Genomic DNA, 27498 nt, shown 5'->3' on the forward strand with positions numbered 1-27498 from the left:
AGGCCAGCGAAGGAGCCATGTGCCTGCATACCAGACCTGAGAAACAGCCCCACAGGCTGCCTCTGGTGGGCACTCCCCCAGGCTGGCTGAGAAACTGCATGCCTGTGCTCTCAGCCAGAGTAACAACCCTGTGGCCCCAAGCCCAGTGAACCAGACTTACCATGTTCATGTACACAGTCCTGACCTGAGGAACAGCCCAGCAAGCCCCCCCCGGCAAAGGCCCACCACCTTTGTCACAGACTCTCTTGTCCTAGGTCACTGAGAAACTTGCAAACACAACTAGAGAGTATTACAGCTTAAGAGACTAAACAGACTACCCTACTGTGTCCACCTAAAACCAAGGCCAATGCACCCCACTGAACCAACACCCCAAGACCCATTCATAGAAATAAGTCTTCCCCTATGAAACCTACTCCAAATTTGAAAAGGTGACTTTTGTACCAGATGTGTAGAAATCAATGCAGGGACACATCAACCATCAAGGAAACATGTCACCTCCAATAAAAACAGTAATTCTCTAGTAACAGACCCCAATCATAGGGAAATATTTGTATATATTTCATAATGCCAGAAAAAGAATTCAAAATAATAATCTTAAGGAAATTCAGTGAGATACAAGAGAATACAGATAGACAATTCAACAAAATCAGGAAAACAACTCATAATTTGAATGAGAAATTTAACAAAGTGATAGATATCATAAAAAAGAACCAAACAGAAATCCTAGAGCTGAAGAATTCAATGAATGAAATAAAAATACAACTGAGAGCTTCAACAATACACTAGACTAAGCAGAAGAAAGAATTTCTGAACTTGAAGACAGGTCTTTTGAAATAACACAGGCAGACGAAAAAAGAAGAATGAAGAAAACCTACAGGATTTATAAGACATCATGAAGAGGATAAATATTCATTCATATAATGGGCATTCCAGAAGGAAAAGAGAAGGGAACATGTGAGGACAACTCGTTTAATGAAATAATAGCAGAAAATTTTCCAAGTCTTGGGCGAAGAGAGGGATATCCAGGTCTGGGGAGCTCAAAGAATCCTAGTAGATTCAATCTAAACAGATCTTCTCAGAGGCACATTATAGTCACATTGTTAAGTCAAAGAGAAAGAAAGAATTTTAAAAGCAGCAAGAAAAAAGTGTCAAGTCACAATTAAAGGAATCCCCATTATACTAAAAGCAGATTTCTTAGCAGAAATCTTACTGGGGAGAATGGGATGATATATTTAGATATATTCAAAATACTGAAGGAAAAAAAACCTTCCAGCCAAGAATATTATACCCAGTAAAGCTACCCTTCAGAAATGAAGGAGAAATACAGTCTTTCACAAGGCCAGGTGTGGTGGCTCACACTTGTAATCCCAGTGCTTTGGGAGACTAAGGCAGGAAGACTGCTTGAGCCCAGGAATTTGAGACCAGCCTGGGCAACATAGCAAGACCCAATCTCTTAAAAAAAATTAGCAGGCAGGGCACATGCCTATAGTCTCAGCTGTGTGGCAGGCTAAGGTGGGAGGGATTACTTGAGCTCACAAGTTTGACACTGCAGTGAGCTATGATCATGCCACTATACTCCGTCTCTAAAAAAACCAGCTCTTTCATAGGCAAGCAAAAACTGAGAGAATTTATCACCACTAGATTGGCCTTACAAAAAAAATACTCAAGCGAGTCTTATATCAGGAAGTGAAAGGATGGTAACAATGATCATGAAACATGCAAAACTATAAAATTCACTGGGACAGCCATTACACAAAGGACAAAGAGAAGAAAAGAATCAAACCTTATAATTACAGAGAACCCAGCTGCAAAAAATCACCAAAAAGAGAGGGAACAATGAACAAAAGATATGCAAAATAACCAGAAAATGATAAATGAAATGACAGGATGTCCTCACCTATCAATAATAACCCTGAATGCAAATGGGTTAAATTCTCCATTTAAAAGATAGAGACTGGCTGAATAGATTAAAAAAAGAGACCCAACTATATGCTACCTAAAAGAAACTCACCTTACCTGTAAAGACACACATAGGCTGAAAGTGAAGGGATGGAAAGACATGTTTCATGCAAATGGAAACCAAAGCAGGCAAGAGCAGCTATACTTATATCAGACAAAACCAACTTCAAGTTAAAAGCTTTAAAAAGAGACAAAGAAGGACATTTATATAATAATATAGGGATCAATTCCGCAAGAGAATATAACAATGTAAATACATATGTACCCAACACAAAGCACCCAGATATATAAAGCAAGTCTTATTTGATCTAAAGAGAGGGGGAGAAACCCCAATAAAATAGTGGTTGGGGACTTCAACACCCCACTCTCAGCATTGGACAGATTATCTAGAAAGAAAATAAACAGGCCGGGCATGGTGGCTCACACCTGTAGTGCCAGCACTTTGGGAGGCCGAGGTGGGCAGACCACGAGGTCAGGAGTTCGAGACCGGCCTGACCAACATGGTGAAACCCCGTCTCTACTAAAAATACAAAAATTAGCTGGGCGTGGTGTCCTGCACCTTAATCCCAGCTACTCAGGAGGCTGAGGCAGGAGAATTGCTTGAACCTGGGAGGTGGAGGTTGCAGTGAGCCGAGATCATGCCATTGCACTTTAGCCTGGGTGACAGAGCGAGATTCCTTCTCAAAAAAAAAAAAAAAAAAGAAAAAAGAAAAGAAAAGAAACAAAGAAACATGGATTTAAACTGCACCATAGGCCAAACAGACCTAACAGCCATTTAGAGAACATTTAACTGAACAGCTGCAGAATATACTTTCTTTTCATCAGCATATAAAACATTCTCCAGAATTACCATATTTTAGGAAACAAAACAAGTCTCAAAAAATTAAAAAAACTGAAATTATATAAAGTATCTTATCTGACCACAATGGAATAAAAAAAGCCATCAATAACAAGAAAAACATTCAAAACTATACAAATTCATGGAAATTAAGCAACATACTGCTGAATGACCAGTGGGTAAAGGAAGAAATTAAGAATGAAAATAGAAACACAGCATACCAAAACCTATGGGACACAACAGTAGCAGTATTAAGAGGCAAATTTATAGCAATGAATGCTTACATCAAAAAACTAGAAATATTTCAAATAAACACCCTTACAATGTACCTCTAGGAACTAGAAGAGCAAGAACAAGCTAAATCCAAAATTAGTAGAAGAAAAGAAATAGTAATAATCAGGGCAGAAATAAACAATGTTGAGACTACAAAACAATAAAAAGATTAACAAAACAAAAGGTTGATTTTTTAAAAAGATAAAATCGACAAACCATTAGCTAGTCTAAGAAAAAAAAGAAAGCAGACCCAAATAAATAAAATCAGCAATGAAAAAGACACCACAATGGATACCACAGAAATACAAAGGATCATTAGAGACTAATATGAACAACTCTGTGCAAATAAATTAGAAAACCTAGAAGAAACGGATAAATTCCTGAACATATACAATCTGCCAAGACTAAACCAAGACTGAAGAAATTGAAAATCTTAAGAAACAAGGCCGGGCATGGTGGCTCACGCCTGTAATCCCAGCACTTTGGGAGGCCGAGGCGGGCGGATCACGAGGTCAGGAGATCGAGACCATCCTGGCTAACATGGTGAAACCCCGTCTCTACTAAAAATACAAAAAATTAGCCGGGTGTAGTGGAGGGCGCCTGTAGTCCCAGCTACTCGGGAGGCTGAGGCAGGAGAATGGCATGAACCCAGGAGGCGGAGCTTGCAGTGAGCAGAGATTGCACCACTGCACACTCCAGCCTGGAAGACAGAGCGAGAGTCAGTCTTAAAAAAAAAAAAAAAAAAAAGAAAACCTTAAGAAACAAATTTAAGTAACAAGATTGAATCAGTAATTAAAACGTCTTCCAACAAAGAAAAGTCCAGAACTACATGGCTGAATTCTACCAAACCTTTAGATAAGAATACCAGATCTTCCCAAACTATTCCAAAAAATTGAAGCAGAGGGAATTCTCCCTAATTCATCCCATAAACTAAAAAGTTCCTGCACAGTGAAGAAAACAATCAACAGAGTGAACAGACAACCTGTTGAATGGGAGAAAACATCTGTAAACTACTTATCTGACACAGAATTAATATGCAAAATATATAAGGAACTGAGGCATCTCAACAGCAAAATAAACAAAAAATAAACTGATTAAAAATGGGCAAATGATCTGAATAGACATTTCTCAAAAGAAGACAAATGGCTAACAAATATATGAAAAAATGATCAACATCACTAATTATCAGGAAACTGTAAATCAAAACCACAATGAGGTATTATCTACCCCAGTTAGGATGGTTATTGTCAAAAAGAGAAAATAACAAATGCTGGTGAGGATGTAGAGAAAAGGGAACTCTTATACACTGTTAATAGGAATGCAAACTAGTACAACCACTATGGAAAACAGTATGGAGATCCCTGAAGAAACTACAAATAGAACTACCATATGATCTGGTAATTCCACTACTGGGAATTTATTTGGAGAAAAGGAAATCATTGTATCAGAGAGACATCTGCACCCCCATGTTTATTACAGCATTATTCACAATAGCCAAAATATGAAATCAATCTAGGTGTCTGACAACAGATGAATAAAGAAAATGTGGTATATATACACGATGGAATACTATTTGGCTATAAAAAAGAATAAAATCCTATCACTCATGGCAACATGGATGGAACTGGAGGTCATTATGTTAAATGAAATAAGCCAGGAACAGAAAGTTAAACAACACATGTTCTCACTCATATGTGGAAGCTAAAAAACACTGACCTCAAAAATCTGCCACCTGCACAGATATTTTGGAAAGACACAAGTTTTATTTTTCCCCCCTTTCTTATAATAAATGATAAAATTCCAAGTCTTTTTCACTGCCTTCCAAACCATGTTCAGAAGAGAGTAGCTTATCCTCTGCTGGTCTACACTGGTTGCTGAATTTACTTGTATTCCTGTTTTTGTATATGCTGCATTTAGACTTACATATGGCAAGAAGGCATTTTTCTTGTTGTTGTTAAAGGAAACAAACTCTCAAATCATGAAGTGATGTAAATGTTGCATATGCCTACAAAGCTCTGAATTCAGGTCCCATTGCTGTCACAAAGAAATGAATGTAACTCCTACCCTAATCCCTTTTTTATATAATAAAAGTGCCTTAGCATGAGTTGCAACTGTCATCACTACAGTAAGCTGGTTTACAGATGTTTTCCACTGAGCATCACAATAAAGAGTACCATGTGTTACCAAAAAAAAAAAAAAAAAAGTTGATCTCATAGAAGTAAAAAGAATACTAGGGGCTGAGAAGGATAGAGGGAAAGGAGGAATAGGGAGAGGTTTGTGAAAGGATACAAAATTACAGCTACCTCAGGAATGAAAAACCAAACATCCTATGTTCTCACTCGTAAGTGGGAGCTAAGCTATGAGTATGCAAAGGCATAAGAATGATACAATGGACGTTGGGGACTTAGGGAGAAGGAGTGGGAAGAGGGTGAGGGATAAAAGACTACAAATTGTGTTCAGTGTATACTTCTTGGGTGATGGGTGCATCAAAATCTCACAAATCACCGTTAAAGAACTTACTCATGTAACCAAATGCCATCTGTTCCCACAAACCTATGGAAATAAAAATTAAAAAAAAAAAAAACAAAAAATCCAAAACACCCCCAAAATTACAGCTAGATAGGAGGAATAAGTTCTAATGTTTTATACCACTATACGATGACTATAGTTAACAATAATACATAGTTTCAAATAGCTAGAAGGAGGCTATTGAATGCTCCCAACACAAAGAAATGATAAATGTTTGAGATGATGGATATGCTAATTACTCTGATCACCATATTACCATATTACATGTATCGAAACATCACTACATACCCCATGAATAGGTATAATTATCATTTGTCAATGAAAAAAATTTAAAAAAGAAAAAACACTGCCAAGGATTAACTCTTTTTTATTTTTTATTTTCTAACTAATCATTTATTTTATTTTACTTATTTTTAAAACTTTTATTTTAGGTTCAGGGGTACATGTGAAGGTTTGTTACATAGGTAAACTCGTGTCACAGGAGGTTGTTGCACAAATTATTTCATAGCCCAGTACCCAATAGTTATCTTTTCTGCTCTTCTCCTTCTTCCCACCCTCCACCCTCAAGTAGACCCCAGTGTCTACTGTTCCCATCTTTGTGTTCTCGTCATTTAGCTCACACTTATAAGTGAGAACATGTGGTATTTGGTTTTCTGTTCCTGTGTCAGTTTGCTAAGGATAATGGCCTCCAGCTCCATCCATGTCCCTGCAAAATATATGATCTCATTGTTTTTTTATGGCTGCATAATATTCCTTGGTGTATATGTACCACATTTTCTTTATCCATCTGTCATTGATAGGCATTCCACGTCTTTGCTATTGTGAATAGTGCTGCAATGAACATTCACATGCATATGTCTTTATAGAATGATTTATATTCCTCTGGCTATATACCCAGTAACAGGTCTAATAGTAGTTCTGCTTTTAGTTCTTTGAGGAATCTCCATACTGCTTTCCACGAAAGTTGAACTAATTTACACTCCAACCAACAGTGTATAAGTGTTCCTATTCTCTGTAACCTCGCCAGCATCTGCTATTTTTGACTTTTTAATAATAGCCATTCTGATTGGTGTGAGATGGTATATTAATGTGGTTTTGATTCACATTCCTCTAATGAACTATCTCATTGTAATTAGAAAAGTAGTTGCATGAGAAAGAAATAAATGAAAGTTAGCTAAGAAAGGACTGAAAGTTTCAGAGAGAATTTTAATTGTAATTTATGTTTACCTGGTAGTGATATGCAGGTTGCTGATAAATGGGCTGAGCTACCATCACAGGGGAGCTACATACAGAACGTGACTACAAGAGGATGAAAAAAGAAAAATTAGGCAGAAGCCTTTAAAATAGCTCACAATAAAATTTATCTCAAATTATTACCTAAACCCAGTCAACTTCTGGTTTATGATTAGAAATATCATTTTTCTACCTCTTATTGATATGATTACCAACTCTACTAAGTCTATTAAAATCATCACAATATTTCTACTTCTACATGGTTTCATTTCCATAGTAATGCTAAAACAACCACCAGAAAAGTTGTTTTTAGTCTGAAATGTACCATCTCCAAAGATTATGAAAATATAGTTCTAAGAGAATACTTAGAGGAAAATGACAGCAAGACTTAGGGTGATGCTGCCTGTTTCCATTGTGGGGACCAGCAGGAAACAGTTAATGTTTATAATAGTATTTAGAACTGAATGAATAGTCGTATCTAATTTTCCCACTAGTTACAAATAATCAATGTTCTATTCCTTTGTTATACCTATAATTAAAGCAAACATATTTTTATTTTAGTAATTTGACATTTAAACGAGTTAATAGTTGGATAAACTCACAAGTGAAAAATCTGTGTCTGAAAAAAGTACAGGTAACACTTGATTATTCAAAGTGAAAGAGTAAGCCCCAAAACAGATTACTTAAAACCAGATCTTTAATAAAACAGGCAAGTTGTATTGCAAGATAGTAAAACTGGCTCTAATATAGCAATTAAAATTCAATGTCTAATGTGGGATCTAACTTATATTGTTTTGTTTAATGTTCGCACCCCCAAAGCTGAGGAAAAGTATCATAGTTTTGTACAATTCACAGACTATGGTATGCTAATAAAACTGTATCACTGATTAACATTAGAAAATAATAATGTAATTTCCCATATTAATAGATTAAAGGAGAAAAAATGGTAATTTCAACAGAGACAGAAAATGCATTTGTTAAAATTCCACACCTTTTTATGATTAAAAACTCTTAACAAACATAGTAGAAAATGGCTTCCTTAATTGATTTAGGGCAGTAACTCTCAACCATGAGTGATTTTGTCCTCTACGGAACATCTGGCAATGCTGGGAGACATTTTTGATTTGTCATAACTATGGGGAGCTTAGGGATACTTCTAAACATCCTACAGTGCACAGGACAGCCCTTCACAACAAAGAAATCATCTGGCTCAAAATGTCAACAGTGCTAAGATTGAGAAAGTCTGGTTAAGAGTATCTTCCCACTTACAAAGTATGTGTGTGTGTGTATGTGTGTGTGTGTGTCTATATATGTATGTATATACATGCATATATACATACGTGTATATACACACATATATACACACGTGTGTATATACATGCATATATACATACATATGTATATATCTGCATACATGTAAAGCTTAATGGTGAATCACTGAAATTGCTCCCTTTTTCAAGAACAGGGTCATGATGTTTTCACTACATCAATACTGTAGCAGAGACACCATCAGTGCAAAAACTCCAGGAAAAAAAGAAATGAAAGAAATAGAAGTACATTGAATCATAAATAATTGTGTAAATGAGAGTTTGATAGGGTTACTGATAGAATATCACTATTGAAAAATCAAGAGCATTACTATACACCAGCTACAATCTATTAGGAAATGTTATTTAAAAAACAGCACTCATGAAAGCAACAAAACTATAGTCTACTAAGAATAAATTTGACAAAATGTGTCACGCTTTTTTACGGAAAAAGAAAACTTTTTTATGGATAGAAGTAAAATAAGACAAATAAATGGAGAGATATATCATGTTCATGTATAGGAAGATTCAATATTTTAAAATACTGAAATGTCCCAAGTTATTCACACTATTTAATGCAATTCTAATAAAAAAAAGGGCTTTTCACTGAACTAAACAAACTGAATTAAAAAATTTATACATATAAAAGCAAAGACATAAGGATAGATGAGAGACTCCTGAAGAAGAACAATGTACTTTAAGATTTCAAGACTCATTATAAAGTCAAAATAATTAGAACTGGGCAAGGTGAACAAATACACCAATGGAACAAAATAGCAGAAAAAAGACCCACACACACGGAAACTTAGTATTTGGCAGAGGATTAATTTCAAAATAGTAGGAAATAGGTGGATTAGTCAATACATGAATTCAAGATTTAAGATCTGGAAGTGAAAAGTGGCAATACTATAGCATTAAAAATAAAAAATAGAATATATTCTTGTAGTAAAAAACAAAAAACTAAAAAAGAAGAAAAAATCTTGTGCCAGTTTTCAAAGGGAATATTTCCAGTTTTTGCCCATCCAGTATGATATTGACTGTGGGTTTGTCATAAATAGCTCTTATTATTTTGAGATATGTTCCATCAATACCTAGTTTATTGAGAGTTTTTAGCATGAAGGGCTGTTGAACTTTGTCGAAGGCCTTTTCTGCATCTATTGAGATTAATCATGTGGTTTTTGTCGTTGGGTCTGTTTATGTGATGGATTATGTTTATTGATTTGTGATGTTGAACCAGCCTTGCATCCCAGGGATGAAGCCAACTTGATCATGGTGGATAAGCTTTTTGATGTGCTGCTGGATTTGGTTTGCCAGTATTTTATTGAGGATTTTTGCATTGATGTTCATCAGGCATATTGGTCTAAAACTCTGTTTTTTTGTTGTGTCTCTGCCAGGCTTTAGTATCAGGATGATGCTGGCCTCATAAAATGAGTTAGGGGGGATTCTCTCTTTGTCTATTGATTGAAATAGCTTCAGAAGGAATGGTACCAGCTCCTTTTTGTACCTCTGGTAAAATTTGGCTGTGAATCTGTCTGGTCCTGGACTTTTTTTGTTTGGTAGCCTATTAATTATTGCCTCAATTTCAGAGCCTGTTATTGGCCTATTCAGAGATTCAACTTCTTCCTGGTTTAGTCTTGGGAGGGTGTATGTGTCCAGGAGTTTATCCATTTCTTCTAGATTTTCTAGTTTATTGGCGTAGAGCCCTCTCTCTTCAATCCTATTCAACATAGTGTTGGAAGTTCTGGCCAGGGCAATCAGGCAGGAGAAAGAAATAAAGGGTATTCAATTAGGAAAAGAGGAAGTCAAATTGTCCCTGTTTGCAGATGACATGATTGTATATTTAGAAAACCCCATCATCTCAGCCCAAAATCTCCTTAAGCTGATAAGCAACTTCAGCAAAGTCTCAGGATACAAAATCAATGTGCAAAAATCACAAGCATTCCTATACACAATAACAGACAGAGAACCAAATCATGACTGAACTCCCATTCACAATTGCTACAAAGAGAATAAAATACCTAGGAATCCAACTTACAAGGGATGTGAAGGACCTCTTCAAGGAGAACTACAAACCACTGCTCAACGAAATAAAAGAGGACACAAACAAATGGAAGAACATTCCATGATCATGGATAGGAAGAATCAATATTGTGAAAATGGCCATACTGCCCAAGGTAATTTATAGATTCAATGCCATCCCCATCAAGCTACCAATGACTTTCTTCACAGAATTGGAAAAAACTACTTTAAAGTTCACATGGAACCAAAAAAGAGCCCGCATTGCCAAGACAATCCTAAGCGAAAAGAACAAAGCTGGAGGCATCACACTACCTGACTTCAAACTATACTACAAGGCCACAGTAACCAAAACAGCAGAGTACTGGTGCCAAAACAGAGATATAGACCAATGGAACAGAACAGTGGCCTCAGAAATAACACCACACATCTACAACCATCTGATATTTGACAAACCTGACAAAAACAAGCAATGGGGAAAGGATTCCCCATTTAATAAATGGTGCTGGGAAAACTGGCTAGCCATATGTAGAAAGCTGAAACTGGATCCCTTCCTTACACCTTATACAAAAATTAATTCAAGATAGATTAAAGACTTCAAATGTTAGGCCCAAAACCATAAAAACCCTAGAAGAAAACCTAGGCAATACCATTCAGGATATAGGCATGGGCAAGGACTTCATGTCTAAAACACCAAAAGCCATGGCAACAAAAGCCAAAATTGACAAATGGGATCTAATTAAACTAAAGAGCTTCTGCACAGCAAAAGAAACTGCCATCAGAGTGAACAGGCAACCTACAAAATGGGAGAAAATTTTTGCAATCTACCCATCTGACAAAGGGCTAATATCCAGAATCTACTAAGAATTTAAACAAACTTACAAGAAAAAAATCAAACAACTCCATCAAAAAGTGGGCAAAGGATATGAACAGACACTTCTTAAAAGAAGACATTTATGCAGCCAAAAGACACATGAAAAAATGCTCATCATCACTGGCCATCAGAGAAATGCAAATCAAAACCACAGTGAGATACCATCTCACACCAGTTAGAATGGCGATTATTAAAAAGTCAGGAAACAACAGGTGCTGGAGAGGATATGGAGAAATAGGAGCACTTTTACACTGTTGGTGGGAGTGTAAACTAGTTCAACCATTGTGGAAGTCAGTGTGGCAATTCCTCGAGAATCTAGAACTAGAAATACCATTTGACCCAGCCATCCCATTACTGGGTATATACCCATAGGATTATAAATCATGCTGCCATAAAGAAACATGCATACGTATGTTTATTGTGGCACTATTCACAATAGCAAAGACTTGGAACCAACCCAAATGCCCATCAGTGATAGACTGGATTAAGAAAATGTGGCACATATACACAATGGAATACTATGCAGCCATAAAAAGGATGAGTTCATGTGCTTTGCAGGGATATGGATGAAGCTGGAAACCATCATTCTGAGCAAGCTATTGCAAGGACAGGAAACCAAACACCACATGGTCTCACTCATAGGTGGGAATTGAACAATGAGAACACTTGAACCACAGGATGGGGAACATCACACACCGGGGCCTGTTGTGGGGTGGGGGGAGGGGGGAAGGATAGCATTAGGAGATATACCTAATGTAAATGACGAGTTAACAGGTACAGCACACCAACATGGCACATGTATACATATGTAACAAACCTGCACGTTGTGCACATGTACCCTAGAACTTAAAGTATATAAAAAAAAGAAATGCAAAAAATAAAAACTAAAAACCACTAAAGCAGTACTATATGTCATTTATGAATACATATATTTGTAGTAAAAATATATACAATGAATAGGAAAGATATTCTGCTTACTTCTGAACAGGAAAGAGGGTAAGGAAGTGGGGGTAAGGAGAATTGACCTGAAGCTGTCTTACTTTACTCCCCATTTTAAGAACTTAAGTAAATGTGGCAAAATATTGATGTCTATGTAATTTGGTTGATGTGTGTTATTATTTGTAATTTCCTGTGGTTAAGATATTTCAGAAATATAACAAACATTAAAAAATTGATAGTGATAGATGGAAATCCTTTTTTAAATGAAATTACTTACAGGCCAAGGCGGTGGGACAGAAGTTACCTCTGGAGTATGAAAATAAGCAACACCATTATGGTAAGTATACGGATATCCAGTTGAAGTTGTTAGATACATTGTTCCAGCTGCTGGCATTATACTAGAACCTAAAGCAAAGATTAAATAATAATAATTGAAATGTTCAATTTAACTGTTAAAAATGTAGTTTCTAAACACTTCAGAAAAATATTTATCTTAATATACCTACGTAGCTATGGTAAAAATTGAATGTCACAGGTATTTAAAAAAAATTCCTTATGTCAAAGTATCTTTGAAGCCTGTATTTTTAAACTCAATACCTTAAAGCTTTTAGTTTAAGATGATTAAAGGAAAAGATAAACAATGCGAATAAGAAAAATGTATCAATTCAGATTCCAACACCAGTATGCTACACAAAACTTAACAATTTAGATTATCATCAGCAAAGTAATTATTTGTACAAATATAAATTATGTATAATTTAAAGTTACTTCAAGACTACATACACTGTAGTAAAGTTCCTAAGGTCTTGGCTAGACCTTTTATTTCTGAAAGTCCAAAGATGATGGAGGCAGTAAAGTTGGAGAAGATTCTACTTTCCTGAAGACATTTTGGTACCACCCTACTAATTCTTTGGATATCCTACCAGCAAACATTCGTTCATGCTATGGCTGTCTTTTATCTCTCTTTTCTATGATCTATTCTCTATCTAGTCTCCCTTTGTTACAACTGCTGCTGTTGCAAACATGACCGCAAGTCTTCATGTGGCTAGTCTGGGGTCCCCATCTCTTTTCCTGGGCCAAGTTATATAAACCCCCACCACAAACCAAAAAACAGTAAATAATATACATGTATATATTTTTTTGTAATTGAGGAGACTTTAAAAGTTAAATTAGTCAAATTAGATTAGGTCTTAACCAGCAAGGTTATATAAATTAGTGAAACTGACAATTCTTCTTCCACCTATACCAGTGCTTCTCAAAATTTCCCATAAATTAGAATCACCTAAATTGTTTTTTAAAATGCAAATTCCAGGGACTTATCTTCAGAGATTTTGAGTCAGTAAATCTGGGACAGGGCCTAAGAATTTGCATTTTGACAGCTTCCAATGAAATGACACTGTCTGCAAACCACACTTCAAATAGCATGGGCCTACCACTTTAAATAATACTATTGCTCCTCAGCTTTTATATTTTCACTGCATTTGATCTAGTATTGTTATTATTTATTTTAATGGTTCTTAATTAGATCCTTTTGAGAATTTGATGAAAACCAGGGACCTTTTCCTCAGATATATATACAGTCAAACACAATTTTACACACAATTTTGGAGGTCCATGGATTCCCCCCAAAAGATATTCCACTATTATTCAAAGATAATGACAATGGTTCATTATTCAAAGAAAATGAACCATGCTTTACCTGCTAAATAAATAAATTTTCAGTGCATACTATTTCAAGGCATTGAACAGGGCCCTAGTGATACAGCAAAAAATAAAAAATTAGACATGAGATGGTCTATATCCTCAAAGAAGTTAGGTCTGGTAGGGAAGATAGTCATTAGTTGATTACACAATTAATTAATTAAATACAATTTTGATAAATACATGAGGCATTATAGGGTACGATACTGAACATTTCAATTATTATATCTACAAAACATATATAAAATTTCTCTCTCTCTCTATACATATATATGGAACATTTGAATTGAAATGATGTTTCAGCTAAGCTCTAAAGAATGAATTGGATGGCAAAGAACACTCTAGGTAAAGAAAACAGTATATTAGGTTCCGAGAACAGGAGTATAGTATGTTCTGGAACTGAAAGAAGGCTACATGGCTAAAGCATGGAAAGAAAAGGGAAGAATACCTCAAAATAAGCTGAGCATAAGACAATAAGAGGTGCACTTTTGAAAGATCACTCTGGCTGCCTTGTGAATGATGGATTGGAAGGCAGAAAGATTGGATTCAGAGAGACCACTTAGGATGTTTTTCCAGGAATTAAGGTAAGCAAAGTGGTTAGTTGGGACTCGGGTGTTGGTAATGGAGATGGAAAGAAATGACAGATCTAAGAAAAAACTAAGATAAGAATCCCTTATTTGTAAATGTACTTTTAACACCTATTTTTCTTCGCAGAAAAGTCAAAAGAACTTTGGAGTCAAACAGTCCTGCATTTGAAGGCTAGTGCTACCACTCACCATTAGGATATTTAATCCCGTACTTCTCAAAGTTGGATAAGGGATGGATGGTATACCAGGAGATATGAAAAAGCAGAGGCTGAGCATAGTAATCTTCCTACAGAATCAGTTTTATTCCATTGTTTTTGGGAAACATTTTTATATTCAAATAAACAATATGATATTATGGAACAGAATGCAAATTATACATGATGTTTTTACATAAATCATGAGACTTTAAAGAAAATTTGCAGTTCCAGTATGCTGCAGTGGGTTAGGAACCACAACATGCCAAGATTAACTCTCCTCTACCTTTAGGAGTATTTCAGTAGAAACATTTTTAAAACAATGACTTTACCTTTCTGGGATTGAATTTTCTATTTACAAAAATAGAGATAACAATACATCATGGGATTCTATGAAGATTAAATGAAAACTCGTAACATTGACCCTTGCACTAAGTAGTTTTGAAAAAACTATTTGTATATTTGAAAGCATTCAGCACAGTGCTGATTTATTTTCTATTTCAGCAACTGGTAGATCATACTATAAACATTACTATTTAGTACATATTGCTGGTGATAATGGGCTAAAGGACCGTTACTATATGTTCTAGCTTAACCTTTGCAAGTAACAACAATAGTCTGAAAATATTCAGCATTCTGCCATATTTAGTGCATTCCATTTTGTATTAACCTACTGAGGATACTTTGATTGTCTCCTAAATTAACAAACACTAAGTCAAAATTAAACTTAATATACATCAATCTCTTTTTTGTTGTAGTTGTGGCAACTGTATTAACCAAATATCTATTATTTCTAAGTCAAAAGCATAACAGTCCAAATGAATACAATCTATTAATTTGTTAACAGATTATATATAATAACCTAATGTTTTAAACATTCCCGTAGACACTAGGATGTGGCTAAGGGAAAATAAGTTAGTTATAAATTTTACGTCACATTTCTCCTTCTAGCCAAAGACTGTTAGGAATTTTAATAAATATTAAAGGTAAAAAGTTAACTATAAAGATGCCTAACTTAATAAATAGAAAGAGTGAGGAAAGAATAATAGAATTGAAAGCATTAGAGAAATTTGAGGAAGGTAAATACATAATTTAGCCAATTCCTAAAGCTTTAGGGATTGTCCCCCTGAAAATTATGACACACCTGGCTGGGTTACAGTACACAGCATGCAGCGAGTTTCTGATATTAGTTCTATGTTTTCACTTTCAATATTTTTACTCTGATTAATTTTAAATTAGTTTCTAATTAAATTTTTTCTCATTAGTAAGTCTAAATTATTAAATTACTTCTAATTACTTTTGCTATTTTAAATGATATTTTCATCACGAAAGATTTTTTCCTTTAATGATGTAACTACATGGAATATACTTAAGCATCTTTATGTACATAAATTTTTTCCCAGCCAAAAAAAATGAGATATATTATTTTGTGGCAAAAATATTCAGTTTTTCCACCAACTTTGCTAAAATAACTGTATTAGATGAAAGAAACATGATCTTTTAATAAAGTTCTATAGAAAGTCTTCTATTTCAAAAAAGAACCATGCAAAAATATTTAAAAATACATTAGTTCTCAATACATACGAGGGATCCCTACTTGTTGTTTTCTTATTGCTGGACCAATGTTCAGCTTCTTATCCTTATAATTAAGTTTTTCAGCCTAAAATAAAGAAAAAAGAAATTAGTTTATTATTTTAGCACTATTATTTATAAAATCAATAAGGAAAAACTAGTTAGAAAGCATTTCAAAAATTCAGACTATAATATTCTTTCAAAGAGGCAAGGAATAGTGGGAAAGAGCCGTCTTCAGACTGAAATAGATCTGGGTCTGACCGCAATTCCCCATTTTCCCCATTTGTAATACAGTCAATCCTCATTACTCATGGATTCTGTATTTGTGAATTTGCCTATTTGCTAAAATTTATTTGTAATCCTAAAATTAATATTTGTGGCAATTTTGAGGTTATTAGTGGACACGTGCAGAGTGGTGGAAAATTTGAGTAGCCTGATGCACATGCTCCCAGTTGAGGTCAAATAAGGCGATATTCTTTCTTCTTGTTCCAGTGCTCATACTCTAAGAGAGAGCTTTCTATTTAGTGCCATGTTTTCTCCATTTTTGTGCTTTTTGTTGGTGATTTTGCTATTTAAAATGGCCCCCATGTGTATTGTTGAAGGGCTGGTTAGCACAAGAAGACTGTCATAGGCCTTATGGAGAATATATATATTAGATGTGCTTAATTCAAGCATGAATTATAGTGCTATTGGCCATGGCTTCAATTTTAATGAACCAGTAATCTGTTATATATCATGCCTTTAAATGGAAAAACACATAAAACAAGGTTATATATTAATAGGTTGATGACAATATTGTGACCTGAGGTTCTTGGAAACATTACCTTGTATGTCCCCTAGAAGGAGTTCAGCATTTGCTAATTCAGTGTTCCTAGCAATGTTAGATAACATAACTACCACGAATAACAAGATTTGACTGTATTTGATTTTAATAACATACAATTCAAATTCTACTTTTTTTCTAAAAAAGTTAAATGTTATATTTGCCTTAACTTAAAGTTATTACACTGAATTGCTGGCTATAGGCTTTTTTCTGTGAATATTCTTAGTTTATATAATATTTTTCACAGGAAGGAAATCATCTCAGATAACCTCACTGTTGGAATCCACATTTGTAGTGTTTTTTAAACATTCAAAATGCTATTAACACTTTGCAAAAGATATATCCCCAAGTTCTTAGTTTAAGTAAATAAAGCGAAACATTATATTACAGTTTCACAACCATACTCGTAATGATTTTGGAATTTGCTCTTCTGCAGATTAAGTTTCCTAGAGATCAATGCCAATCTTAAGATGCAAACCTTTTTTAAAAAGCAATTGATTATTGTATTTGAACCCTGAAAAGATTAGTTTCAAATACAAAAGTTCCAGAAATGAAGTTAAATACACCAAAAGATCATACCTCTTGTAAAATTTTTTGTGCATCTTCTTGTGTTTCAAAAGTGACGAAACCATACCTAAATAAATGCATTAATTATTACTAATTAATCATTTTCTTAGAATGTTATATTAATTATATTAAAATGTTTTAAAATTTTGTTTTTAAATAATCGGCCATTGTAGGAGTAGGCATCTTTCTATGCTGCACTAGCATGGGAATCTTAGAAGACTCGTTCACAGCTTAACACTGTCACTTTTAGTCAGGGAACTAAAAGAAAAAAAACCCCTGAGATCTTGAAACAGCTTCAGCTCTCAGCTGTATGCAAGGAAGAAAAGCACAAGAGATTCATGCTGTGGCTTAAAAATTGGGATGCAATAAACTTCATTCCAGAGCAATAATCTCCTTTTAAACTAATAGAAGTTTGGCTAACAGAAATCAAAGTAGAAAAATAACTAAAAAATTTAAAATTTCACACAATAAAATTTCTTATATTGGTGAATGACAATGTAAATGTATTATTTAATTATTATTATTAGCACATATAACTGATAATGTAATTATTAGTATATTCCCAAACAATATCTATTAAAAATATGTACAACCCAGATTTCACGTCTGTTTTTCATACATAATTAACTTCAAGCCTAATTCATATAATGTTCAAGATACAAATACACATAAATGATGTGCTCCATGTCCAAAAAGCCAAAATAGGTAGAGAGAAAAGTAACAAAAGAAAGAAAAAGTGTATCTCTCAAAACATAATTGCTATTTAGATAAAACTTAAGGAAACTCTTCTGAGTAATGCTAAATATCTTCACTATTTTCTTCAATTCATAATTACTGGATCATATACAAAGTTTCTTCTTTTAAACAAAGGAATTTCTCTTTATCTATTTGCCCAAACATTAAAAAGTTAAGGAATTATTTTTACACTATTTTTTTGGTAGAACACACACACCACCCAGTGGAAAAGGCATAAAATACAGTTTACATTTCCATGTATGTTTTTCAATGATTAAAAAATGGTATTACCAAAACATAGCAAATTCTGTTAGTCAAACAAAAGAGGTAAATCTCACTTCACCTTAATATTGTTTGGCATTCTGAGGAAGTATCTCATCTGTTTAAAAATAACCTTTCTGTAGAATCCCATCTCTTCCAGAGTATCCATCTGTCGAATATTGTTTCTCACCAATACCACCTCAATGGGTCCCTTTTCTTATGCCTATAAATGTCTTGCCTCTCTTTCAAGAAAATAAATACTTTACTGCCTTATCTATTTTTTTTAACTTTGCAGTCCAACTCCTTAAGTGAGTATACTATGTAAACTATCTTTTTCCTTTCTGAAATTCGGCTTTGTACACATAGCAATCCACCAAAACAGCTCTATACACATTTAAAGACACAGTCTATTGCTTTCTTCTCAATTTTCATTATAATTGATATGGCAATTAAAAATCATTCTCACTAGAATTATATTTCTCATACTGGTCCCCTAATTAGGTCTCTGAGGCACAACCTACAGACATTTCTTGGTGTCAGCTGTTTTCAAATAAAGCTCTCTATGGCCTAAAGCAGGGATACAATTCCAAAAGAATCTGATTCCTTTTGCTTCTCATTCCTCAGCTAATGTACATCTGCTACTCACATTAAGTGCTTGCTGCCTACCACTGAATTGTCCCTCCACCCATGCAAGAATAAATTCTCAACAAATTAAGAAATATTACAGTGTCTCCTCCCTCCAAAATACACACACACACACACACACACACACACACACACACACACACACACAGAGAAATCAAAAGGTAGGAGGAAAGAAGAGGGCATGATGGTCTCTGTTGGAAAATGGAACCAAAGTAAACTGGCACACAAAACCTAGTCATCCAATGAAAATAGAGTTGTTAATTCTATAGACAATCTATAGTGATACTAACCCTTTGGATACTCCAGCTCTGTCATTTACAATCTTCACTTCTTTCACAGACCCATACTGGGAAAAAAATTTTCTTAAATCACTTTCATTTGTCTAATGGCATAAAAAGAAAACATTAAAAAACATTTTTAGTTGATAAAAGATGAATAATTCTCATGCTTGCTCTGGAGACAGAAAAAGTTATAGATAAGATGCATGAAAAATGCCTCTCATCATCAAAACAGTGCATAAACCACTAGGTGATTAAAATCAAGGTAAATACCTTGCTTTATGCAATAGCTATGTTGTTAAATTACTATATGCCAATAAAAATGTAAGCTGAATTATTTTAAAACTACAAAGCTCACTATTTAAAGAAATCTTTAAATGATTCTTGTTCTGTAGCTGTCCAGTTTTTAAAAAACCAATTTGGATTAGGAATGCTATTTCCATAGTAAGGGTACAATACTATTGGCTCTTGTGGCTGAGAGATAGTCATGGCAGTGGAACTAGGTTGTGCTGGCCTACACCAGTCATTTTGTTTTAATCAGTAGTCTCAGGAACTCCTTTCCTAAGTCAGTTTTAGGAAAGGAATGTATTTCCAAAAGTGCTTGAACTCAACTGTGAGAACAATGGAGTGATTATAAAATTTAAAGTTATTAGATTCCTTATCTGTACTCAATATACATTTCAGCTAAATTCAGACATTTTGATAGTAAAATAAAAATTGGAATCATAATTAGATTTAAAGCATACAAGGTGTCTACAAAGATGGTTTTTGGCATGTCTGTTTTTTTAATTGAAATAGTCTGATAATAGACTCATATCACCTTTTCTCAGAATACTGACACTAAATTCATTGCAATTTCATTTTCTGGTTTAGCTGTAACTGTCTACGAGAGTAACTTTTCTCTAGAAAAAAATTTCTTTATATACACTGCAAAAAGACATGCTTTAGTGCAGAGCTATGCCTTTTGAGTTCAACTGCCACCTCACTACTTACATACACTATTGGTTTTTAGTTGGTAAGATAAAGCCTGCTAAGCTGGATAATGACAAATACTGATTCGATCTAAGAAAAACTGAATGCCTTTTATTTCAGTTAACAGAAAATGAAATCAATGCTAGAATAAGAATTGTTACTAGATATTTGAATACAAATTAATTCCAACTATTCTCTGGTAGAATAATCACTAGCTCAATTTTGTAGCTCCACTTCTTCAGTGACAAAGAGACAGTCAAGAAAAGTAAGCATTAAGAGGGATAATCTGTTTGCTTATAAAAATGAAAGGTTAAAAAGTCTGTGACTACTTGCTATCAAAGTAAATGATTTCCTTGCTGGCCTTTATCTGTGGTTTTGAAAAAGGTATAAGTATACAAGAGGAGGCCTTAGAAATTATCTTAAAGCTATGGCTGCATTATAACAACTGTCTCCAAAGTGCATGCTGTAGCTGATGGGCTTCAGTAACCTAAAATAACTTGGCCATACAAATGTTTATATTTATTGATAACTTATTTTTAAAAACATGCTAAGCTATTGTAATATAAATGAATTCCCAAATTGAACATTTCTGCCAGCCATCAGTATTTTCTACAGATAAAGAAAATCTTTTTAAAAATAAATATTTTATAAGAAATAATTTTTCTCACTTTATTTTTAGTGAAACAATCATATACTTGTTTAAGACTCATTGTTTTGGCAAATACACTAAGTGTAACATTTCTCTGGTGCAGGAAAAAAGAAATTCCACCCAAATTGTAACAGATTGATTATATGGAAATAGAGAGTTATAAATGTCAAATATCACACCTAATGGCATAAGGAAGGTTTTTTTTTGTTGAAAATGATAACCCTCCCTATAATTTCTAACATGTAAAATAGAAGCTTGGAAATACTTCTATATATCCATTTGAAAGTAAGAGTATTCCACTTAAAATATCTATGCATGCCTTTCTTGTAGGTGTTTACTGTTACCACCCCTGTGCGGGCTGGGGGGCACTGCACATCATCTCATGAACTATGCTTCCTTGAAACAGTGGAATGGCTGATTACATGATGTAAATATATTACTTTTTAAAAAACTTTCATTTTAGGTTCAGGGTACACGTGCAGATTTGTTATAAACTCATCATGGGGGTTTGCTGTACAGATTATTTCGGCACCCAGGTACTAAGCCTAGTACCAAATAGTTATTTTTTTTTCTGCTTAAATATATTACTTTTAAGATGCTTTATTCTGACAACGACACAGGACTTTTTTGGTGATCAAATCCTAAATTCTAACATAGAAAGTGCTTTGCAAAGAATAGATGCCTAGGAGTTTGCTCAGGAATCTGAGATAAGAGTTGGGGTAAAGAAGTAGTATTTCATAAAACTAAGTTTTTAAAAAATGGAGTCTCTTTTGAAAATTATAATAATCGATTATTTTGGCTATCAGAATATTAGGCAAGAAAGTATAATTAGTTCTGGTATGGAAGAGTATGGAGCTATGAGACAGAAAACTAGGCTTCTAGTCTCACTCTGTCACTATGTGGCTAGGAGCCTACAGCAAGTCAGTGAGGATCAATTTCTTTATATCTGACGTTGAACAGTTTTTAATGCTTTATGTAACCTACATGCTGGTTGAAAAGATTCTTTATAATAAGATAATTTGAAATCTGTTAATCATTATGCAAATATGTTATTATTTTATAGTTGCACAAAGAAAAAGTTTCTGAGAAATAAAGACTTCTAACGAAAAAATACACTTTACTGCATGCATAAATAGGTACCTTAAAGTCAATTCCTCCTACAAAGATGCGATTAGGGATCACTGTTCCATATCTTGGGGCACTTGTTGGGTTATTCAAAGGCACAGGTGACACAGGATTAGGGGATGGAGATAATGAATCTGTTTGCATCTGGTTTGATGTTTGCTGTAAAATAAAATTCTTTTACACTTTCTGCACTGGGTATAATGCAGCCTGCTTTTGATGCAGACCAAAAACATATATCTTTCAAAAAGAAAAGTCATTTAGGCAAAATATAGTATTCTAGGCTTTACTTTTAATATTATAAAAATTATAATTAGAGCTAAGAGCTTTTTAAGGCAACAGAACTAGGAAACACAGAATCTACTCCACTATAGAGATTTTAAACATTAAACATATTACTTAAAATGCTTATATTATTATCAAACCTATTACTTAATTATTAAGGGGAATATTAGACTCATAAAGATGTTTGAGAAAGAGAAAAACAGTCCCAGCCTGACACAATCAACTAGGCCCTGGTGTTGTTAGGAGTTGGCCTGGCACTCACAGCTAGGCTGTGGTGTTCTCTTGTTAACAGAACACCAACAACAGACAAAGTCACTCTGTGACTCTGATGGATCAAGATGAAAAACAAGACCACTCCATAATCATGTTTGAATGCTGACAAAAACAAAGGCATTTCCCAAACCACAAGAATAACCAGACAATCCTCCATTCTGGCTGATATGAGTGACTGCTCCTTCTTTATCAGCTATAGTTTTAGCCTCGATCCATTTTTCTTTCCTTTTAGATAAAAGTTAACACATCCAATCATAGAGTTACTACCATTTCCTGATGCTACACATTCCAGAGTAAAGCCCTGCTTCCTTAAACCCTCTCTAAAAACTGCTCAACACAAGCCTGTATCCTGTAAGTTCTAACACCTTCTGATTGAGGGGCCCCATGGTTTATGTTTTCCCTCGTTTGAACAGTTAACAGACCCAACTTTACTAAATGACGCATGTGTTCCTGGTGGTCTTTAACTAATGGTCTTCGACAAGTTAATAAACTCTAACATTCACATTCACCATTTTCAGCCTGAAAGTCAAAATTTCAAATGCACTTGTCAATTTGAAGATTGGACTGATTTTGTTAAAAAATTATATACTCGTAGCTCATAAATGTTTATTCCAAAGAATTAGCTCAGTACATATCCACATGTTCACAATTCTAAGTTAGAGGACCTAATTTAAATTTTAATAAATATATATAAATGTATAAGCCTTTGCAGAATGGTAAGATAATAGACTTTTAAGGTATAACTGAAAAAAAACCCAAGACTTGAGAATCACGTTGAAGAGAAACCAATTCAAGAACTGGTGAATTATTTTCCATCTGGAAACACTAAACACACTTCTGAGACAAACCCCATAATATCCTAAAGACAAACCCCATAATATCCTAAATGTGTGCTTCAAAAAACTTGAAGTAAACTGGGTGTTGTGGCTTGTGCCTGTAATCCCAGCTGCTTGGGAGGCTGAGGCAGGAGGATTGCTTGAGATCAGGAGTTCAAGACCAGCCTGGGCAACAAAGAAAGACCCCATCTCAAAAAGAAAGAAAAACAAAATAGCAAAAGTTTGAAGTTCATAATTCCAATTCTCTGAGAAACAAACTCATGAAAATGAATTTCCAGCTCAGGTAATAGAGTTGCTCTTTTTCAAATTTGTTCTGCTCTTTCTTCTCTGGCCAATACAATCACAATCCCTAAATTAATCTTTGCAAGATGTACAGAGAAATGACTAGGGCAGGAGTGGCAACTGAGCTGGACCTTATGGGCTCTCTTCCCCATCCAGCCTTAAGGAAGTACGTACTCCTAATAAGGGAATATGTAAATACTTCTTTTAAAACACAGAAAAGCCACCACATTTAATAATTACTATGTTGTAGTTTCCAATGAAAGAAACTGGGAATCTAATCTTAACAGCTTTATCTCTGGGCACTTGGAGGTTATTTGTGACTTCAGTCACTTTGCTCAGTAGGATATAATGCTCAGAATGGGTAATTCGGGAATGCTTAGTATTTTTCAACTATGGATTTTGTATTGCTAGAGATAATATAACAGCTCTAGTAGATGTCATCTTGTCTTTCTGCCCATTTGTTTATAGTGTCAAAATTACCTATTTGCTAAATTAAAAAAAATTCTTCATGAAATTCTCTTATTGAAAATAAGATGTACTAATTTGTTCGCAAGTTTAAGTAAAAGACAAACCCCATTATATTTCATTGAGAGAAGGATGAAATGAACGGAAGTAAACAGTGCTTTATTTCCAATCTCGAGAAACTAAAGGATACTCCCTGAGAAAAGAAAAACAACCTTTCACACTCAACTCACTTCATTCTCCTCCACTCTCTAAGGCTCTATTGTGGGCTCGCTCTGCTTAAGTTTTCTCCCTCATCATTTTCTAACACACGATACAGTGTGTTATCTGTCTCCACTATTATGTAATGCACTAGGGCAGAAGTTTTGCTTTTTTCACGGCAGCATCTAAAGTACTGACAGTACACAGCAGGTGCTCAAGAAATATCTGTTGAATGACTAAAAGTGAATCATTTCTTCAGGAGAGACCTGCTCACGATATGCCAAATAGGCTGAAGGCTAAAGAATACAGTATAATAGCAGTCTAATATATATATATTATATATATGTATGTATATATTTGAGACAGAGTCTCGCTCTGTCGCCAGGCTGGAGTGCAGTGGCATGATTTCGGCTCACTGCAACCTCCACCTCCCCGGTTCAAGAGATTCTCCTGCCTCAGCCTCCCGAGTAGCTGAGACTACAGGCGCGCACCACCACGCCCAGCTAATTTTTTTGTATTAGTAGAGACGGGTTTTCACCACGTTGGCCAGGATGGTCTCGATCTCCTGACCTCGTGATCCGCCCACCTTGGCCTCCCAAAGTGCTGGGATTACAGGCGTGAGCCATCGCGCCAGGCCTACAAAATATTTTAATGTTAGCAATAGCAAGGCTCAGGTGGAGGCAACATCTAAGTTCATTATAAACAATTAGCAATGCATTGAGTTAAACAACAAAGAAAGCCTGAAATTCCACTAGCAATAATTCCGCACGCGTTACGGAAACACCTAGACGGGGACTGTTGTCAGGTTTGAAGGCTCCTCCGCTTGCTAAAACTTCCAGCACTAGAGAGTTTATTAAACTTCTCCTCCAAAGCAATGTGCCCTCACTGGCTCCTCCCCTTGAGAATCAACCTCGAGATCTAGCATCTATTTTGCAAACGAAGACAGCAGGAACGGGCGGGCTAACCGTCGCAGTCACTGCCTCGGCGCTCCTCCCCCTCCAAGGCCAGCAAGTTGCGGCACTGGGGGAAATGGCCGCGGCGACAACTTCCTCGAGTTCTCTCGGGTCATCGTGAACTTGGGCACCGAAACGAGGATCCACCCCCTCCCCACCAAAGTGCGGGAGGGAAAAGAAGGCTAGCCAGCGGGAAATTTTGCCCCACAAATCCGCCAGCAGCAGTGGCGGGAACCCTCAACGGCAGCGACCCCGCCGCTGGCCTCGTGCGCAGCTGGTCCCCACTCTCGCACGGCGCTCCCTGATTGGCTGCTGGCGGCGGGACGGGGCGGGGCGGGACGGCACGTTGCCGCTGCGCCTCGGGCCTGTGCGGGCCGACCTCCTTCACTTTCCCAAGTCCGCACTGACTGGCTTGGGTGCACAGCCAGTGCTAGAGTGTCCGGGTCCCGCCTGGGCCACAGGCGGGCCCCTGCCAGGTCTCTCAGACCTTCCGGTCCTCGCTGACCAGTCGGGGAGTGGAGGCGTCGACCGCCCTGGGAACTCCTCGCCTTGGGCGGCTGGGTCGAGTTCGGCCGGAGGGAGCGTCAAAGACGCTGCCTAGCCCAATTTCGGCGGGAAAGCGGTTTATCTGCTCGGACTCCGCTGGGTGTCTGGCTGCCCGCCGCTTCCCGAAACATCCACGCCTGGGGGACCCTGGCCCGTCTACACCCAGTCCAGGCCCCGTGGCGGCGCCTTCCTGACCCCCATGACACAGCCAGACGAGGTCTGCGGGCGGGCGGCTCCTGGCAGCGGTCGATGGGGCACCTGGCCACGTTTCTTCCCAACCAGATAGCGAGCGTTTGGGGCCTTCACCTCGCCCTCCAGGCCCTCAGGGACAGGCTCCACGCTGCTCCTTCTCCCCGCTACCCCGCGCCCTGGGGCCCTGATCGCTGTACTCACCGGCCCGGACTCGGTTTCCATCTTCCTCTCTGCTCTTCAGAGACGCGGGGTAGGGAAGAGAAGCCTAAAGTTTGAAACCACCTTCACGCCAAGGCAGCAGCGCTGCTTGTCCTGCCTAGGACTCTCGCCCCCTGGCGGCGAGGATGGCGGTGGCAGCTGCAGGGGAGCAGGCTCGGACCCGGGCCCTGAACCTGCCACCTGGCGGGTGGGGAGAAGCGGACTGCGTCGCCTCGGGTGGCAGGTGGCGGTGCGGGCGGGCGCCGCAAGCCGGAGAGGGGCGCGGGCGGGCGAGTTTCCGCTGTGGCCCTGGGACTCCGAGCCGGGGCGTCTCAGGGGCAGAGCGCACGGCACAGCGGGGCGGGCGTGGGGCGTGCGGAGCGAGGGCTCGGTTCTGGGACCCCTCTCGCCTTCTCTCAGACGGCTGGGGAGGAGAGAGCGAGCGGTCAGGCAAAGCTCCATGCACGCCTTCCCCTCTCCTCCACTTGAGAAGATTCGGCCTCTGGGACTGGTGGGTTTCGAGAGGTTGAGGTGACCTTAAGGCTTTACTGAGGTGGAAGAAGCCGGTTGACGGGCGACTTCCGAAGACTGGTGTAAAGCGAAGAAGGTTCTAGAGTCAAACTCTGACTCTCGGGGCCTGACGCGCAAAACTCGGGGGCTCCCGAGAAACCGCGGACGCCGCTCTGCACCTGTTGCCGCCGTCACTCATCCCGCCAGGCGGGCGGGGCCGCGCGGGTGGCTTGGTCAGGACCTGCCATTCAGCCCAGTCGGGCTCCGGTGCTCGCCCCGGATGGCGCCCCAAGCGGGTCCCGGCTCCGCTGAGCACCTCCAGCAGTGAGTGGCACAGCCTCTGGAGGGGTCCGGGACGAAGCCACCCGCGCGGTAGGGGGCGACTTAGCGGCTCCAGCCTCCAACAGCCTTGGGATCGCCTTTGGAAGAAGATTGCGCTTTTTTTTAAATTAATGAATTAATTTACTAATTATTTTTATTTTTGAGACGGAGTCTCGCACTGTCGCCCAGGCTGGAGTGCGGTGGCGCGATCTCGGCTCACTGCAACCTCCGCCTCCCGGATTCAAGCGATTCTCCTTGTCTCAGCCTCCCGAGTAGCTGGGATTACAGGCGCCACGGCTAATTTTTGTATTTTTAGTAGAGACGGGGTTTCACCATGTTGGCCAGGCTTGAACTCCTGACTTCAA

At 37.2% G+C, this 27498-nt stretch overlaps 1 protein-coding gene across 5 annotated transcripts in view; it reads right to left on the reverse strand.

Moving 5' to 3' along the window:
• Window positions 1-27005, reverse strand: part of BOLL (boule homolog, RNA binding protein) — a 63219-nt gene extending 36214 nt beyond the window's left edge. For 3 of the 5 annotated variants that reach the window (XM_054549633.2, XM_054549632.2, XM_054549634.2), the window contains exons 1-7: window positions 26306-26928; window positions 22093-22236; window positions 19344-19435; window positions 17425-17479; window positions 16035-16110; window positions 12246-12373; window positions 6827-6898 (exon numbers count right to left, since the gene is read on the reverse strand). In XM_054549633.2, coding sequence (XP_054405608.1) covers window positions 6827-6898; window positions 12246-12373; window positions 16035-16110; window positions 17425-17479; window positions 19344-19435; window positions 22093-22236; window positions 26306-26326 — 588 coding nt within the window. In that variant the 5' untranslated portion in view covers window positions 26327-26928. Of the gene's footprint in view, window positions 1-6826; window positions 6899-12245; window positions 12374-16034; window positions 16111-17424; window positions 17480-19343; window positions 19436-22092; window positions 22237-25378; window positions 25627-26305 lie in introns of those variants that run through there. The other 2 variants (XM_002812705.5, XM_002812706.5) reach the window with 2 other exon arrangements.
• Window positions 27006-27498: the final 493 nt, after the last annotated feature.

This window comes from Pongo abelii, chromosome 11 (assembly GCF_028885655.2).
Source record: "Pongo abelii isolate AG06213 chromosome 11, NHGRI_mPonAbe1-v2.0_pri, whole genome shotgun sequence".
In the NCBI taxonomy this organism is placed as follows: domain Eukaryota; kingdom Metazoa; phylum Chordata; class Mammalia; order Primates; family Hominidae; genus Pongo; species Pongo abelii.